The sequence below is a fragment of the Lepidochelys kempii genome, chromosome 15, assembly GCF_965140265.1.
Source record: "Lepidochelys kempii isolate rLepKem1 chromosome 15, rLepKem1.hap2, whole genome shotgun sequence".
Taxonomy (NCBI): domain Eukaryota; kingdom Metazoa; phylum Chordata; order Testudines; family Cheloniidae; genus Lepidochelys; species Lepidochelys kempii.
The window spans coordinates 21,469,739-21,488,542 of record NC_133270.1 but is presented as its reverse complement, the minus strand read 5'-3'; the positions used below and the strand labels follow the sequence as shown (position 1 = coordinate 21,488,542).

The window sequence follows — 18,804 nt, the reverse complement described above, 5'->3', positions numbered from 1 at the left end:
CCTTGACACTGCAATATTGGAGTTGCAGATGCCATAAGGCAGTATTTAAATTAAAACAAATGGCTGTTTGACATTTTTAACTTAATAAAAATCTTCAATTTGTGGTTCTGTAAAACTAATGAAGGTAAACTTGATCATCATTAAAATCTATAGAACAAATTGGTAGCACTCTTAGATATATGAAAAGCCAATTTGTGTTATAAAATATTCTGTTCTTTTCCAACAGGTTGATGATTTGGCCAGGCTTCGCTACTTCTATTCTCCAGTATGAGACAAACATCATGTTGTGTACAGATGTGAGCCATAAAGTTCTCCGCAGTGAAACTGTGTGGGATTTTATGTACAACCTGTATAAGCAGGTTGAAGAACAAAGATTTAGAGAAACTTGTGCTAAGGAACTGATAGGGCTAATTGTTCTTACAAAGTAAGATGATAGTGATTATTTTTAAATAATGTGACCATTAATGCTGTTTTGTAACTGAAGCACAGACTATTTCAAAGATATTTAGGTGCCTAGAGATGCAGATAAATGCCTAATGGGATTTTCAGGCATCTAACTTGCTTGGGTGCTTTTGAAAATCCCGTAGGCACCTATCGGTATCTTTAGGTGCCTAAATACCTTGAAAACCTGATATTTTAGAAATTATTTTGGGATTTTCACAAGCTGATCTTAACTATAGCAGGTGCAATGTGTATCTGTTTACAGTGGAAGTTTTGCTGGGCTCTTAGGGCTAGATTTTTCAAACAGCTGGTTTATATTCATATTTTAAGAATGTGTCTCTTTCCTCTTTGCAGATAAAATAAATTTTAAGCATTTAAAAAAAATTCTAGGCTTATTCTTGGCACTGATCTACTGATACTGGAACAGTTCTAATTCCATTAGTATTGTAGCTGATAGCTAAACAATGTTTTACATGTAAAAATCATGTAATATAAACACTCCTCAAATGTTCAACCCAGCCTTACCAATTTAAGCTGGTTTTAGGCCTTACTGTGGCAAAAGAGAACTCTTAGTGATCCAAGATGAGACGTCGTATCATCTTGGTAGATGCAGGCTCCCTTATGTTGAGTCTACTTCTCTTTCCCTTGTCTTCTTTTTGAGACTTTTCTGGGGCGTTACATGTTTTGCAGGGAACAAGTGGCTAACAGAAGGCATGAAGCTAAAAAAGCTCTTAGTCCCCTGCTCAAATTAATGGCTAAACCAAGTTGATAGTATATGAAATTAACTGTATATATACCAGTCTGCTTCCTGACATACTTAAAATCAATTCTCAGTGTATTCTAACATAAACTGCATTTGAAGCTAAAGTGTATCAATTGTAATCTGAACATGGAAGTTTTATTATCAGCAATAAAGTAACAAAATTTCTATTAAAATTTTAGATTACTGGATATTTTCTGTAATTTTCTGCATTTCTCTCAGTCCTCCCTGGCCCGTTTCCATGCACCTGTGAATAAACTATTACTATCTACATGTAAGACAAGATCAAAAGATTTTTAAAAATTTTTATTCAGGTATAACAACAAAACATACAGAGTTGATGATATTGACTGGGATTCCAATCCAAAATGCACCTTTAAGAAAGCAGACGGTTCTGCAATCAGCTTTGTAGACTACTACAAAATGGTATGAAATTATAACTAAAAATGTCATTTTCATTCTCCTTACTAGATTTTGTTGGACTTCAGAGCATCATCTGTGGATAGCTATTACTAATTAATTAGCGTTGTATCAGAAGACTATGCATGGTACTTTTTTTTTTACTTTCAGATGTTTACATAACCATGCTTCAAAGTGATTTCTAGTTGTCCAGATTTTTAGAAGTATCTTGAGTCATACACCTATGGTCATTGTTAACAATTGCAACTATTGTAAAAATCCACTAAATATGTTCCTTTTTCTAGGATTACTAAAGGGATAATATCAACTATATATCTGTTTTTAAAAATAATTCCAAAAAATTCTGGCTCACCTACATTTTGAATAGCATGCCATGAAGTGTTTTAAAAATCCTGTTAAACTTTTTTAAGGATTTTTTTTTTTTTCTGCTCCACAGCTTAACGTCTTTTTTTCAGCAAGTCTAACTTGACTACACAGGAATATATTGAAACTGATCAGACAGAAGGTGCTGTCAAATGCACAAAGTAAACCAACTTAAGTGTTTTTTGGTAAATTCTTTGCTATAGTAATCAAAGGTAATACTTTTAACTAGTAGGTACAAAATTTTCAAACAAGAGGTTTGGGGTTTTCAAGTTAATTCTGTCCCCTTCCACTCCTGATGCCAATATGTGTGAGTGTGAATTTTTTTTTAATAGCAGTATCCATTGAGTCTCTGCCTGCGCTGTGGACATCCCTGTGTCCCTTTCCACCCAAGAGCGGAGCAGGCCCAGCTATACCTCAGCTCCTTCTTAATACCTGTGGCAACAAGATCAAACAGCAGCACTGTCCACTTCTCTGTACACTGTGCAAGTTCTAATTCTATCTAGTTATTGAAGTTAGTGTAGTCATTAGTATTGTTCATGATAGGGTAGTTTTTATGTCCATTACGTAAAAAATAAATACCCACGCTCTATAATTTATTCAAAGTTTTTCCCATACCATAGCTGCTCTGGGATGGCAGAATGTAAGTCTCCAGGATTTATATTGTTTCTCCTTTAAGGCGACGACTTTGTCAGTGATGGACACTCTTTTAAAATGCCTCTTACTCAGTGAAACACACACTGCAGATAAGTGTCCTTTTATACAAAGAGCAACATAAAGCAGAAGACTTCTGTCTTAATCTTAGGCCTTGTCTACACTACAGGGGGAGATGGATCTAAGTTAAGCAACTTCAGCTACATGAATAACAGCTGAAATCAACATACTTCGATCTAATTACTGCGGGGTCCATGGTACACTATGTTGACGGGAGACGCTCTTCCATCAACTCCCCTTGCACTTTTCATTCAGGTGAAATACAGGAGTCAACGGGAGAGCGATCTGCGGTTGATTTAGCGGGTCTTCGCTCAACCCGCTAAATTGGCTGCCGATGCGTCGATTCCCTGGTAAGTGTAGACAAGCCCTTAAACTCCTCTTAGCATGCACCATGAGGGCCGCCTCTGAACCTGAGCGAAAGAAGACTGCCAGACTGGATCAGACTATTTCAGTGAGTGCTCTGATAAGCTCCAGGTTTACCCGGTGCACCAGGGTGCTTTTTCTTCCTGAAGTAAGCTGCACACTCTGACTACTGAGTCTGGGTAGAAGAGGACTTAGGAAAAGTATCTATAGTAGGAAAGAGCACTACTCTCAAGATTACAGCAGACACAGATTTCTTTCTGCAGAACTGGGTAAATCAAAGCAGAAATCTTGCCATGTATCTGCTCCACCTCCTGCTCCTTAGCTAACTGACAGCTCAAGGCCCAGATTGAATCCAGCTGATGCTTCTGCACTAGCTGGTCACTGAACAAGAATGGTGCTGTCAGAGGAGCATATCTTTTCCTCTTTCAGTACTAACGTATGGGCATGTGGCACTACAGCAGTGTAGTATCTGATTAAGTGGAGATTCTTCTGGCACTAAGCTTCTAGGTATCTGAGATGTACGATCCCAAGAGACATCTCTCCCTCTTAAGCTCTTGGCCTCATTATTCCCTGCATCTGAGTCCTCTTATTACTAGTGGAGGACAGAGTGGTCAAAGCTGTTCTGGTATTTGGTTTTGATGAATCTGTCAACAGTGTTTGATCTCGCACTACCAATTCAGCGCAGTGTAATTTATTCAGAATGGGCTCAGATCCTACATCCAGATCTAGCTAATGATCCCAGACAGAATATCTTCCACTGAAGTCCAGAACACTTCAGCTTTTTAGCAGGAAGGACTTCACTAGAGTTACTTTTGCACCAAAATGGAAGAGGTTCTCTGGGCAAAAATACTACAAAATATTTACTTCCCTTTGAAAACTCTCTAGAGTGACTACTGATTGCTTGTTAGCCCTAAAACATTTCAGAATCTGCATCAGCTGCATAATAACCCATTTAGCACTGTCAGATCATCACCTTTCTATTGAAGGCCATATAGGTTTCTCACACCCAACAGTTGCTAGGTTCTTCAAGGGCCTCCTGCATAGCTTTCCTCCAAGCAGAGACCTTACCCTCCTGGGATCTTAGTGTGATTTTAAGAAGCTTGATAGGGCTCCTCATTGAACCTCTTTCTAGCAATCTGCTCTCTGCCTATGAAGACTGTCTGTTTAGTAGCTGTAACTTCATCTCAACTAGTAGGAAAGAGTCAAGCTCTCTGAGCGTTTCCACCATACAGTAAAACCTCGGTTACAAACACCTCGGGAATGAAGGTTGCTCGTAACTTTGAAACTTTCGTAATTGAACAAAACATGGTTCTTTCAAAAGTTTACAACTGAACATTGATATAATACACCATTGAAACTTTACTATGCAGAAGAAAAATGCTTTCCCTTTATTTTTTTAATAGTTCATGTTTTAACACAGTACTGTATTTTTTGTGTGTGTGTCTTTGCTGCTGCCTGATTGTGTACTTCCTGTTCCAAATGAAGTGTGTGGTTTACTGGTCAGTTTGTAACTCTAGTGTTTGTAACTCTGAGGTTCTGCTGTATTTGGTATTTCACAATGACAAGACCACACCCACTATTTTTGCCAAAAAAAGTTGTTGGACTTTCACTTGAATCAAGTGATCCATCTTCCAGTTTTCTTTCCTAAACCTTGCTCTAATCAAGGCTAACTGTCACACACTGCTGTCAGGACAGGACAAAACCCTCAGGGCTATATGTAGACATGCCCTAAGTTGACCTAAGTTAGGCTGACTTACTGCCACCACAGTGGTTACTGCGGTGGCTGATATCCATGCTACCCTCCTTATGTTAGTGGTGCACATCCTCACCATGAGCGCTTCCACCCATTGAAAAGTGGCAGTGTTGGGGACTGAGAGCCAGGGCGCTAAGTACACAGCTGTGCCCCTCTGGGCTTCTTGCCTCCCAGCTGGAGGAGGGTGGGGGGCAACAATTGACCAGCTGAGAGAGGGGAGCCTCCAGGCTGTGCAGCTGGGCTCTAGCTGCTCAGCTTTTTTGTCAATTTCACAGCTCCACACAACTCATGTAAGTAACCTGCTGTTTAGATAGACTGTGTTGCCCTAACTACATTGACATAAGCCCTATGCCTCTCGTGGAGGTGGAGTTATGTCGGTGTAGTAGGGTGCTTACGTTGGGCAGGACAAGGCTGTAGTGTGTACACTGACATAATCAGTGTAGCGTAGATCAGATTAATGTGTACACTGACCTATTTGTGTAGTGTAGACCACGACTTAAACTCTCCCAGACTATTTCTCGCTTTTGCTGACAGGTGAAGGGTCAATTTACATCCATCCAAAGGCTATCTAAATAGGTGTCTGACTATTAGAACTAACTTACTTAGATTCCAGTCTGCAGATTACAGCCCATTCTATCAGAGGCCAGAAGAGCCTCTGTAGCTTCTCAAGGAGACATTCTGATTCTTGAGATGTAACGCAGCTACCTGGAGTTCAGCACTACTTCTTAGTAGAGGGTTCCAGATTTGAATCTCACATTGACAGAGCTGTCCTGCAATTGTTAAAACAGACCGACCACTGACAACTTGGCTATGAAGTCCCTGCTTGTGAGCTATCAGAAGTGGAAGAATACAAATGGATAGTCACTCAAAGGAACAGTAACTGGTGGTTCTTTGGATTGGGTTGGCCACTCCTAGTCCATGAGCGACCCTCATTTTCCTATTTACAGTCTTTTAATAGCTGGATTCTGTTTTAGTGAAGGATCTCAGCATCTGTTGGGCCTACTACTCCCTCTGCGCTTTTGGGTGCAGGACACGGGGATCTGGGTGCAGGCACAGCTCCAATAGACACTGCTATTCAAAAGAATCTAATCATGTGTAGTGGGGTACAAGGCTACGTGCACACCAGAATTGGAATTAATGCAGAGTAAGTAACTATTCTTTCTTAATGGCAGGAAGGGCAAAATGGTCTTTTCACCCTTCAAAAAGACATTTCCTATCTATCTTTTACCAGTAGTATTGACTTTTGAGTAGAATGACACTTTTACCTATTCTAGTGCAGGATGTCTGTTTTTAGGGTTCAAGAATTCATGATGCCATTTTGTTGGCTTGTCTGTTTCTCTGGACAATCTGCAGTTTTTCCTTATGCTTTCTGACTGGCTGAAACGTTTTGATATTGAGGTTTTCCGGGAGTGCAAGAGGGTTTAGTGGCTAGAAAGGATGCTAGTTTACTGTCAGCATGCACAACATAGACATTCCCTTTCTAGATTTGGGTTCTATGGTTGGTTGAGAGATTGAACAGCAACTGTAGAATGCAAAGAGAGGCCACAGGTCACCTTGATTTTTATTGGGGCCTTTGGGTGCTGTCTCACCAGTAAGGCAGTACTGGTCTCATATTGTACAAGCTGGAGAAGGGAAGAATATTAGTGTACTTGGGCTTATACATTAATATGTCAGCATGAACCTTAGTATGTTCTTGGCTATTGGTGACTTTAAATTTTGTTTTACTGGCTACCCATCTTAAGCACAGACAGCTTCTGCTGTCTGCTTGAATGGGCGCAGGTCTGGGAAAAGTGCTCAGTCTATGCATTTGATACACAATCAGTACACTAGGTAATGTGTTTCCAAATGTGGCTTGCTCCTTAATATGTGGATTACATAGTTCACCCTGAAAGTAACTTTATGGAGAAAACCTTAGATAGACCTGAGTATCTGGCTTGTTTTGAAATTAAAGATACCGTACTGGTATCTCTACTTGTTAACAGTTGAATGTTAGAAAAAAGTGTGATCATTTAGTCTCCTAGAGGCACTTGATATCTGACTAAAGTGTACTATGTAATTTCTATACAGCAATATAACCAAGAAATCACTGACTTGAATCAACCAGTTTTGGTCAGTCAGCCGAAGAGGAGGAGAGGGCTAGGAATACCAGGACCTGCAGTACTCATTCCTGAGCTGTGCTACCTCACAGGTATTCTATTAATAGCTTCTCTATACAGAAGTACCCGCCATGCAAATTGTATTAAAATATATCTTCCTCCTGCGACACTGATGGATTGAAAACTTTTTGATGAATTAGCCAGGAACATTCATTGATATAAACATAGATTTGGTAATGAAACCTGTAAATGTACTAATTAGAGATTTGGGTGTTAAAATTTAGCTATTTTCCATTGTTGTATGCGGCGTTGTTGCTGTCAGTCCTAGGATGTCACAGACCAGGTATGTGAGGTAATTTTTTTTTATTGGATCAACTTATGTTGGGGAGATAGACAAGCTTCTGAGCTTACACAGACCTGCAGAAGAGATCTGTGTAAGCTCAGAAGCTTGTCTATCTCACCAATAGAAGTTGGTCCAAGAAAAGATATTGCTTCATCCACTTTGCGTCTGTAAAATTTAGCTAAACATTTACAATAGTGTGTAATTCCTTAACTCCACAAAATTAAAACATTTGTGCCCCTCTGTAGTTAAGACTTCCTCCTTTAAAAACATTTCCCTCTTCTTTCAGTAACTCTAGCCTTTCCAAATGATGATTGGAAAGAAGAGGAATACATTAAGCACAATTATCGTCAGTGACTCTGCAAGCTAACACCACCTTGTTTGATGAATCTAGCTTGTGTATTCAAATCTTGTTTGCTTTTTGTCACTACTGCTTTGTTTTTACTTACCTCTTGTTAACACCACAGAGTACATTATGTGTGAGCTACATACTCTTCCTACTTGCACATCAACATTATTTAAATTTCAGTTTTAATCTTCATTAGTGATTTTGAAGCCAGAAAGAATACCACTTCTTTCAGGTACCAGTTTGAGTAGTGGCAGTTAACAATGTTTCTTTTTAACTTCCTGTGTGAGTCAGTGAAGGTGGTGACTTCTCTAGTGCTGTACAAAGGGGGCTCATGCAAGATTTTCTACATGTGTTAAAAAAAAGTTTAGATTTGTGGTTTAGGTGGCCCAGTGCAGTCTTTTATGCATTGGCATGAACTGTGGCCTGAGACAGATGTGTGGAGCCAAATGATGTTTTTAGATTCTTGGTGACAGGTAACTTACTGCAAAAAATTAATATAGTCCCCATGCTTTTTCATATGTGTCACTAAGTGCACAGCATATCTCCAGTTTTCTAGAAGATGGAGTTAATAGCTGTCTCCTTGCTAAGTTTCTGTGGCTCTATGTTCAAAATAAACTAAGACCAACCTTCATTAAAAGGATTTTGCTAATTTTAGGATTGACTGATAAGATGCGTAGCGATTTTAATGTAATGAAAGACTTGGCTGTTCATACAAGACTGACACCTGAGCAAAGACAGCGTGAAGTTGGAAGACTCATTGACTACATTCACAAGTAAGTTACTTCAGAACTTCTGGTTCTTTGGGAATGAAGTGTTTTGTTTTGATTAGTTATTTTCTTTTTGGTAATGACTCAGTTGACAGGAGCTTAAAAAGAGTCAACTTTTACTGGAGAATGTCACTTTAACTCTTTGATCCTAGAAAAATCTTTCCCTTCAAGTACAAAATATATTACAATTTAGCCAGAAATCCTGACTCTCACTAGGTGCTAAGTGATTAATGGTTTTATAATTTGTTCTTAAATTTTAACAGGGATGATAATGTTCAGAAGGAACTTCGTGACTGGGGTTTGAGTTTTGATTCCAATTTACTATCCTTTACGGGAAGAGTTGTTCAAGCAGAAAAAATTCATCAAGCAGGAAAAGTGGTAAATAAGTAATTTTAATAAATTAAACATCTTTGAACAAAACAGATTTTTTTTAAAGGAGCACTGTAGGGATGTGATGACTCACCAGCATGGCACCTCCTGCTGGTCGTCCTGGGAATTTGCTCTTCCAGCCCTTAGCGCCCTCTGCAGGTTGGTGTCTCACCTGCTGCTGGCCTTTGTGTCCCTCCCGGACCCCGGTGCCCCTCTACATCAGGGTTCTGCCCCAGCAGTAACCCTATGCTCTGTCTCCCCTCCCAGGGGAACCCCCAACCCTCTAAACACACCTTGCCTCAGTGGCTATTGACAGTCATCATCTAGCCCCCGCTCACTGGGGCAGTCTGCAGTATAATGGCCACTCATCATTGGCAAGGGGTTAGGACCTGCTGCCTTTGCCTATCTTCAGGCTGCCTCTCTGCAGCCCCAGTACCTTTTAGTCTTAAACAAGGCCTGCAGCCTGGGGGTTTACCAGGCTGGAGCTCCCCAGCTCCTTTTGCCCTTCCCCAGCACCACTCCACGTCAGGTACCTTGCTCCCAGGCAGCTAGAGTGAGCCTTCTCCAACTTCTGGCCCACAGCCCTCTTACCAGGGCCAGCTGGCCCCTAACTGAGCTGGCCACAGCTGTGGCTGTTTCCCCAATCAGCCTAGCTTTTCCCAGTCAGAGCCCTCTCGAGGGATGTTTTTAACCCCTGCTTGCTGGAGTGAGGCAGCCACTCCACTACAGGCACTTAACGGCAATTCAAAATTTTTTAAAGAAACGTCAAATTCAGTTTTTTAGCGAACACACTCTAAATAGTAAGTCCCAGAACTTCTTAAAAGTTCCACTAAAAACCTCTTGAGGGTTTTTCTGTTCAGTTTTATAAAAGACTCTTTAGCAAGGGAGAAGTTGACCAAAGTATTTTCAAATGCACAGAATAAACTGGGACAAATAAATTCTTAGTCATCTCAGATGTTATAAGTAATAGGAAACTCTTTTCACGCAAACATTTTTAAGTTCTGTCCCTTTCAAGTTAGGGGACTGGAACTGGCACAGGACTTAATTACATCAAGCTATGTTGAATTTGCAAGATGGGTAGCTTTGATTATGGTTCCCACAGCAAGTGTAAATCAGCATTTTTATTATCACTTGTCTTGCTCTATATTTTATTCTTTAATAAGTAAATACAGCACTAGTTTGCTTGGGACTAATTTTTAGTTTAATAAAACTTGAGACAACTATAAAGTTGCATTGTTCTTGCAATACCTTAAGGCTTGATTGAGCAAAGCACTTTCACACATGCTTATCTTTAAGCGTGTTGATAGTCCCAGTGGAGTCAGTGTGCTTATGTGCATTGAATCAGAACCTCAGAGAATTGTGTATGTTCAAAACCAGTATGTTACACTTAGTGTAGCTGTTTGACTTGTCTGCATACTATTTTTTATTTGAACATTCTTGCCCATATTTGGGTCAAACATTTAGACAAATACAATTGTATCCATCAAATTTAATATATTAATGTTGTTTGGAATCATGGTTGTTATGCGCACACACAATACTCGTGGGGGGATTCTGTGCCAAAAAAATTAATGCAAAATTCTGCATATTTTTTGTCAAAGTAATGCAATATAATCACACCAGTTTCAATTGTTTTGGTAATTTTATTTAAACTACAATACAGAAAAAAGTCACTAACTATTCAGCATTTCCTGAACATATGAAAGTTAAGTTATGAACACTTGAAATGCAGCATATTAGTTACCAGTTATAATCCTGGATTTTTTTTTTTAAATTACGTTACAGAACAAAACAAAACAAAAAAAGTAGAATGTCATTTTAAATTGCTCAGACTTTCACACATGAGTCATACAGTTTTGCTAATCATTGTCCTGGACCTGGGTGGGTACTTGGGGAAGTGCTTGCTTCTGATTGTCCTAACATTTTATTGACTGCTTGGTAAACGTTTTATTTGCTCTGTCTTTTTATTTTTTTAAATGGGTAAGTAAAATAAATCCTGAGCTGTAATCTAACCCCATTGTGCCATTTGGCCCAGGAAAAAAGTGAGAAAGCACATAAATCTTCCTAGCTGATGGGCTTGTATACACTATACAGCTAAAAGTCGGGCAGTGTAGCCGCTGTTTGTTGGCTCTCCTGCTGACAAAAACCCAACGACCAGTGCTATTCCAGTGCTTAAATTTTCTGACTATAAGGATAGTTTTCCTGATATCTAACCTAGATCTCTTTTGCTGAAGTTTAAGTCCGTTACTACTTGTTTTACATTCAGTGGACATGGAGAACAATTGATCACAGTCCTGTTTATAACAGCCCTTAGCATATATAAAGACTATTATTGAGTTCTCACCTCAGTCGTCGTTTCTCAAGACTAAACAAGCATCCGTCCTCATAGGTCTGGTTTTTTAATTTTCATTTTTGTTGCTTTCCTCTGGACTCTTTCTCCAATTTGTTTACTCTCTGACCCTCCTCAGAGCTGAACCAGTTGGACTCTGCACCCAGTACCTTGGCATTGGTGTGGAGTGCTCCTCCTGCTGTGAGAATCTCTTGGCACTGTTCTCCATCGCCAATGCCAAAGAAAACACACAAGAAACAGTTGGCTGAGGGGGGAGTACTAACTGACTCTGAAGAAAGCCAAGCATGGGGAGCACAGCATAGTGCGACTAGAGTCTGGCTACTCCTCTGTGCCTGCTCTGAGGCACCATTGACTCCTTCATGTATGCAGGTCCATTGAGTCTGGTCCCGTATCAACATTTGGTGCCAGAGGGACAATGCGACACCAGCAAGACTGTAGTACTGTCTACCCCATGGGAGTTCGTTGCAGCCAGGGACTTGCTGGACTTTCAGCACTGCCGTTGATGGAAGTGCAAGAGTTGGCAATGTCGAGCAGAAGCGACCATGTTGCCCTGAGCTCCTGTTGAGTACAAGGCCTCTCAGTATCCTCTAGAGGGAAACCATCCCTGCTGGCCTTGATGCAGATCTCCATGTCTTGGCACCATTCCCCAGCACGCCTCTCCATGGTGTCCCCAGAGGAAGGCTTGTCATCTGACTTGGAAGTGCACTCATATTCCCAGATCCCAGTACCCCGCTGGTCAGTCTTATCTTGTTGTGGGTCTGGGTGCAGGGGTACCCCTGAGTGCTTAGCACAGTGGGTGCTGGCCTATGCAGATGCAATGGCCTTTTTGGAACCTGTGGGTTTTCCCGCACTGCAGGGGCCCCCATCCAGGCACTCGTACTCTGGTGTCAGAGGAGAGCACCTCTATCCTATCGAGCAACACCTGACCAAGATTCCAATACCACGCCCACTACCAATTATCAGGACGTAGAACCTTGGGACTGGAGTGGTGCAGAAGAAAAGGACCCTCTGCCAGTGCAGGTCTCCTTTCTCTTCCCCCAAGGCAGTGTCAGGGTTTGTGCATTGCCTCTACATGATGACTTCAAAGCTTACTCTTTTCGACAACTCCTGGTGGCCTTTAATCTTGAACTGGAAGTGGAGGTAGTTAGAGTCCTCCCACAGCCTGGTCGCTATTTTGACTGCGTGGCCACATTGAAGGTGGCTCTCCTGCTCAATGTGGCCATCATGGGACCAGTTAAAGCCCTGTGGCAAACCCCATCCTCACACCTCAAGGAGTGCTGAAAAGAAGTGTATTGTTCCTGCTCAAGGGCATGAGTACTTGTACTCCCACCCCCCTCCTGGGTTCCTAGTAACCTTGGCAGCCAATGAGAGGGACAGACAAGGGCAACAAGCAGTGGCCCCCCCGCCCCAAGAGAAAAGACTCAGACCTTTCAATAGAAAGGTCTTATTCTACTGGGGGTCTGCAGCTCCACATCTCCAGCCAGCAGGCATTGCTGAAGAGGTGCAGCTTAACTTAATGTTGAAATTCAAGGACTCGCTTCACCGGGAGTCCAGGCAGGAGTTCTCTTCTCTGGTAGAGGAGGGGAAGTCTGTAGCCAGGGCTTCCCTGCAGGCCACTGTGGACTCCGGTGGTTAGGTCCATGGCTTCTGTGGTGATCATGCGCAGATGCTCTTGGCTCCAGTCCTCTGGACTGGCAATGGAGGTCCAGCAGTCCATTCAGGACCTTCTGTTTGAAGGTGCTTCATTCTTCTCAGAGCAAACGGAAGCAGAGCTTCCTTGCTTGAAAGACTCCCTCAAGTCCCTACGTCTGTATGCCCAGGCACTTTAGAGGAAGCACTTCAGTCCCCAGCACTCCACCTATTTCTCAGTTCCACTGCCCCATCAGGACCTGCAAAAGAAATGAAACACGGGTTTTAGTTGCAGGCAGCTGCCGTCATCCACCTGAGCATCCCTACCTGGCCCTCCCAGATACTGAGTCGGGGGAGAGAAGAAAGATAAGTGCGGGAGCAGCCAAACAGAACTTCTGCTGGGACACCCGAGGGTGTTATACTAGTTCCCATGCCACCAGATCATGTCTCCCTTTTGTTTTTGACAATCTGTCCCACTTCATTGTGGCATGGTCTCATATCACCATGGACCACTGGGTGATGAACACTGTGGAAAGGGGTTGTACGCTTCAGTTTATTTCCACATACCCTCCTTCCCCATCCCACTTCAAGAACCCTTCTCACAAACAACTTGTGGCCCAGGAGGTGCAAGCCCTTCTCCTAATGGGAGCTGTGAAGGAGGTTCTGCAGGACTTAAGAGGGAAAGGGTTTTACTCATGCTATTTCCAAAGGCCAAGGGCGGTCTCCAACCTATTTTAGACCTGTGTCATCTGAACGGCGACCTCAAAAAAAAAAAAAAAAAAAAAAAAAAAAATGAAGTTCCACATGGTCTCCCTGACCTTAATCATCCCCTCCCTGGATATGTGGACTGGTATGCTGCCCTTGAGAGACACTTATTTTCACGTCTTGATTTTCCAAGGTCACAGGAGGTTTATCAGGTTCATTGTAAACCAAACTTGCTACCTATTTATGTATTGGAGGGGTAGCCGTGTTAGTCTGTATCCACAAAAACAACGAGGAGTCTGGTGGCACCTAAAAGACTGACAGATTTCTTTGGGCATAAGCTTTCGTGGGTATAAAAACCCACCTCCACAGATGCATGGAGTGAAAATTACAGATGCAGGCATAACTATACTGACACATTAAGAGAGGGGAGTTACCTTAGAAATTAGAAATTTCTGAAACTGAATTTTAAAAAAAAAACTTGTTTCATAGGAAACTTTTTTGTAAATTCTCAGTTTTGATCAGCTGGAACTGCAAAGGCTGATGATCTTGCTATATTAAGACATAGATTTTGTGAAAGTTAGTTGTGCTCCAGCAGGACTTAATTTAATCCTTTCTCATTTCCAGTTTGACTACAATCCTCAATTTGCAGACTGGTCAAAAGAAACCAGGGGAGCTCCCTTAATTAGTGTAAAGCCATTGGATAACTGGTTGTTAATATACACACGGCGCAATTATGATGCTGCCAATGCACTAGTTCAAAATCTATTTAAAGTCACACCAGCCATGGGCATCCAAATGAACAAAGCTATCATGTAAGTACTGTAGAAATGTGATAAATAACTTGCTCAGAAACTCTGATAGCTCTTTAAATTTTTCAGTCATCGTGTTAAATGAGGAAGGAGTTGTAATATCTATTTCTATAAAACTCTCTTAATTGTATATATCTATTTATCTGAAGGTCTCCAGAGATCTCAAAATTTCAGATGGTTAATTACTTAGTAAAAAATTAGGTTTTGGAGCTAGTGTTTCAGTCCATGGAAGCTTTAACTGAGGATTAGAGAGGGTGCTGCTGATAGGAAGGATTCTGCTGGATGTTGAAAGTTGAACTATTCTAATTGGTGGAGCTGCCTTTAATATAAACAGGAGCAGCAGCAGCACAAATTCAAGTGTACAGTAACTCCTCGGTTAATGTTATGTTCCTGATCTATTAGAGAACATACTTGTTTAAAGTTGCACAGTGTTTGTTTATAATGTTGTTTGGCCGCCGCCTGCTAGTGAGTGGGGGCTTGGAACCAGGGTGGGCTGGCAGCCCCCTATCAACTCCACCTCCCCCAGTGCTGCCCGCTCGTGGATCAGCAACTCCTCCTCTTCCCTCTCCCCCCCGCATCTCCAGCCTGCAGCAATCAGCTATTTTGCAATGTTCAGGAGGCTGAGGGGTTAGGGTTAGGGGGTGGAGTGGGGATGGGCCAGGGGTTGAGCACCCGCCGGCACTTTGGAAAGTCAGCAGCTGTGCATGCAGTGTCCGGAGGAGGGAGTGGTGTGCTCCAGCGGGATAGTGAGAGTTCGTCAACATGTTCAGTTTCCGCAGAGAAGTGTTTGTTTGCAGCCCATGCCATGCATCTATTTTGTCTCCTGCCTCCCTTGCTGCCGCTATGTAGAGTGCGAGGCTACATTAACAACGTATTAACTCTTGAGGGCTCAACCGAGTGCTCGTTCATCATTTAGCAGCAAGGCATTCCCTGGGAAATATCCCACCTGATATCAACATGGTTGCTTTAGGAGAAGCTCAGGGAGCTCATGAGCAGATCTCCAGACAATCCTCTGATTAGAACTTTTTTAAAACTTATACTGTATATGTATATAATGTCTTTTGTCTGGTGACAAAAATTTACCTGGAACCTAACCCCCACTCCTATTTACATGAATTCTTATGGGGAAATTGGATTCACTTAATATTTTGCTTAAAGTTGCGTTTTTCAAGAACATAACTACAACATTATGCGAGGAGTTACTGTATTGTCAGCCTTTCCAAAGTCAACTTTAAAGTATGACCAAAGTCTCCTTTAGTCAAGCTTATGACTCTTTTTAATCTTGATTTTCCTTCATTCTTACCAGAAACTCTGGTTCAGGAATGTTTCCTTTTAATTCTTAAGTGGTAGAGTGAACACCTTAGTACAGTGTGAATACAGTAACTTTGCTAAAAGCTGTAAATTTAAGCTACCTTGTACTTAATTTCTGTTGCATGGGTAGCCTATGTTCTTGTTGCTGCTTCATGAGCTACTCTAACTTCAGCTACAGCCATATCACTTTTTATTTTCTTGTTCCCCTTTTTAGGATTGAAGTAGACGATAGAACAGAAGCTTATTTGAGGGTCTTGCAACAAAAGGTTACCTCTGACACACAGATAGTATGTATGCTAATTCCATAATTTCAAAGCATGTTAATCTCTACTTTTGGTTATGTATTGCATTAATATCCTAATAATGAAATGAACTCTGTGGATTTACACTTATGGAGTTACGTGACTAACCTCCCAAGTGTCAGATGATACTTATGAGGCCAGGCATGTGTAGAAAATTATGTATTTAGATAGTGTCAGTGCTTAAATATAGAATTGTTGAGCACCCACCACCGATGGAAATCAGACCACTAGTTTTAGGCACTGGAACTTAAGCACCCAAACTGTCTAAATATGTCCCAGAAAACACTTGGGATTTTTCTGTTGTGCTGGAACAGGAGCTATAGCAGTGTACTGTATGCAGATCTTTCAAACAAATAATAAATTTGATTCTGCTGTAGTTTGTTTTTTTTTTTAAACTTTTCATTTTAATTTTTAAGGTAGTTTGTCTTCTATCCAGTAATCGTAAAGATAAGTATGATGCTATCAAGAAATACTTATGTACTGATTGCCCAACTCCAAGTCAGTGTGTGATAGCTCGCACTCTAAGCAAGCCACAAACTGTAATGGCTATAGCAACGAAAATTGCTTTACAAATGAACTGCAAGATGGGTGGAGAGCTCTGGAGTGTTGAAATCCCAGTAAGTAGCTGGCTTTGTTTCATTAACCTTGAGTCAGTTAAGTCTTGTGTGTCGTCCCCCCCACCCCCCAAACTCTAATCACATTTAAAGAAAATACTAGAAGACTTTCTTAACTTGTTTGGTACAACTTTTAAACATTTAAATGAGTGTTCAGAAAGGCACCAGATGATTGATTTACTACTTCTAAATTTCAGTTGGTTACCTGTAGTGTATCCTACCCAAAATAACTTGCTTCCAAAAAGAAAATGCCAACATGGGTAAACTTAACGCATAGGATACATGAGGAAATAAGCAGCTGATAGAACTTTTAATTGAGGATGCAATTGGAGGCGTTAAATAGTTCAGTTGTAAAATGTAGGCTTCTGGCTGTCAGCACGGATACTTTCAGTAGGCACTCCATAAAAACAGTCATCTTAAAATAAATAAACATTTTGGAAGTAAACAGTATCCTGAATAGTGAAAAAACTGATTATTTTTGAAGTTGGTGCTTTGTGTATAATACTTTAGTGCAGATATGATAAATGTTTGCTTTTTGCATGTTTTTGCACTTTTTGTAATATACTGTAAACTATTTTCTTAAAGTTGAAACAAGTTATGATTGTGGGAATTGACTGTTATCATGACACTACAGCTGGACGGCGATCAATTGCAGGATTTGTTGCTAGCCTGAATCAGGGAATGACACGGTAAGATACTTTTTGGCATTTAGTATAAACTGAAAGAACTTGATGGATCTGTAATCTTAAAGAAAAAGCCTAATGTGATGAGCAGCCATTTAAAAAGTAACCTTGTCTTTGTTGGTTTAACTTCATATTATACATTTTCACGAACACTGTGTAGTCAAAAGCTCCTGATTAGCTTACTACTAAGTAGCTGTACACTATTTTCCAGACTTTTCAGGAATAAGAGGATAAACTGACTGACCATTAGAGAGAGAGTTCCCTAATTCTCAGGTGCACTGCTGCGTAAATATTGCTTCAAAAAAAAGCATGTAACACTGCCTTGAGTTCAGGGACATGTATGCTGTTTGCCTCACCTGTTCGCTGCCTACCGCATTTTATTGTAAGTGTAAACAACTGTCAGTGGTTCTCAGACTTACTTGATGGGGTCCCCTTTCTTGGTGTCTGCAGTAGTTTACACGGCTCTCAAGTTAAATCTACTACTGGCCAGCTCTGAATGCAGAGTGGAGTATAGCAGTTGCTGCCTGGGCGGCCAGCTCTGAAGGCATCTCTGGGCCATCAGCAGCACAGAAGTAAGGGAGGTAAAGTGAAAAGTGATATTTTCCAATATCACTTTTCACAGCAGACTTAGTCCCATGGCCACCCTTACTTCTGTGCTGCTGCTGGCACCTTGGGGGTGACATCCAGAGTCCCGCCAGCCTCCCAGTGAGGGTTTGGGAGGGTAAGGAGGAGAGCCGGGGTAGTGGGGCTCTAGCACAGCCCTTCTGCATGAGCTCCAGCCACCTGGGGCTGACAGCAAGAGCTCTTAGAATAATAATAATAATAATAATTAATAATAAAAAAACACACACAGGTCATGCCTCCGTTGACACATTCGTATGTCTCCCTTGGGAGGGCTGCCCTAAAGTTTGAGAACCGCTGCTCTATGTGGTAGAATCTGTTATCTGATATATCTGCATGATAGATGAGTTGACAAGTCTTCCTTTGCTGTTTGCATCCAACACAATGAGGATCAAAGATGACCGCTTTTGTATACGGGAAATGGAAAGACAGCCCACCATTAAAGAATCTCTTCAATGCCCACTTTTGGTGGGGGAACAGAAGGCTTAAAGCTTGTGCTTTGGTGCTGTGAACTCCAGAAGCACTTACATGCAAGCCCAAAATACACTGCTTTTATGTCCTCTTGTGAATCCAGATGTTCAGTGCAAGGCTGTAAAAAGGACTGGCTGCCAATGCAATTTTATTTTAATGTTTAATTTTATCCATTAGACTCTCATCAAGGCCAGCATTCCACAAGGAATACATAATTCTCTTCATATACTCTGGTCTGTAGCTCAACCAAAGAAGTCCATCTCTTTTTTTTTTTTTTTTTTTTTTTTTTTTAATGATGCATCTATGATCCAATCAATTGCTGGTCTTCCTTGAGAGTCAGGAAGGTGAAGCAAGATAGCACATTCATTCTCAGATCTCCGGCCTAAGTTAAACAGGCTGATACACTAAAGAATATGCTATTATTTTTCTCCAGGAGGTGGTAGCTTCTAGTTCAGGGGTGGCCAGCCTGAGAAGGAGCCAGAATTTACCAATGTACGTTGCCAAAGAGCCACAGTAATATGCCAGCAGCCCCTCCTCAGCTCCCCACTTCTGGTCCCAGCACCCCCTATCGACCTGC

The 18,804-nt window shown here is 41.3% G+C and overlaps 1 protein-coding gene across 2 annotated transcripts in view; it reads left to right on the top strand.

The window, feature by feature from the left end:
• Nucleotides 1–18,804, top strand: part of PIWIL1 (piwi like RNA-mediated gene silencing 1) — a 46,730-nt gene that overhangs the window by 15,717 nt on the left and 12,209 nt on the right. For both annotated transcript variants that reach the window (XM_073312371.1, XM_073312372.1), the window contains 9 exons: nt 227–424; nt 1,516–1,627; nt 6,879–6,999; nt 8,252–8,369; nt 8,627–8,741; nt 14,041–14,228; nt 15,751–15,823; nt 16,255–16,455; nt 17,038–17,141. In XM_073312371.1, coding sequence (XP_073168472.1) covers nt 227–424; nt 1,516–1,627; nt 6,879–6,999; nt 8,252–8,369; nt 8,627–8,741; nt 14,041–14,228; nt 15,751–15,823; nt 16,255–16,455; nt 17,038–17,141 — 1,230 coding nt within the window. The remainder of the gene's footprint in view (nt 1–226; nt 425–1,515; nt 1,628–6,878; nt 7,000–8,251; nt 8,370–8,626; nt 8,742–14,040; nt 14,229–15,750; nt 15,824–16,254; nt 16,456–17,037; nt 17,142–18,804) is intronic.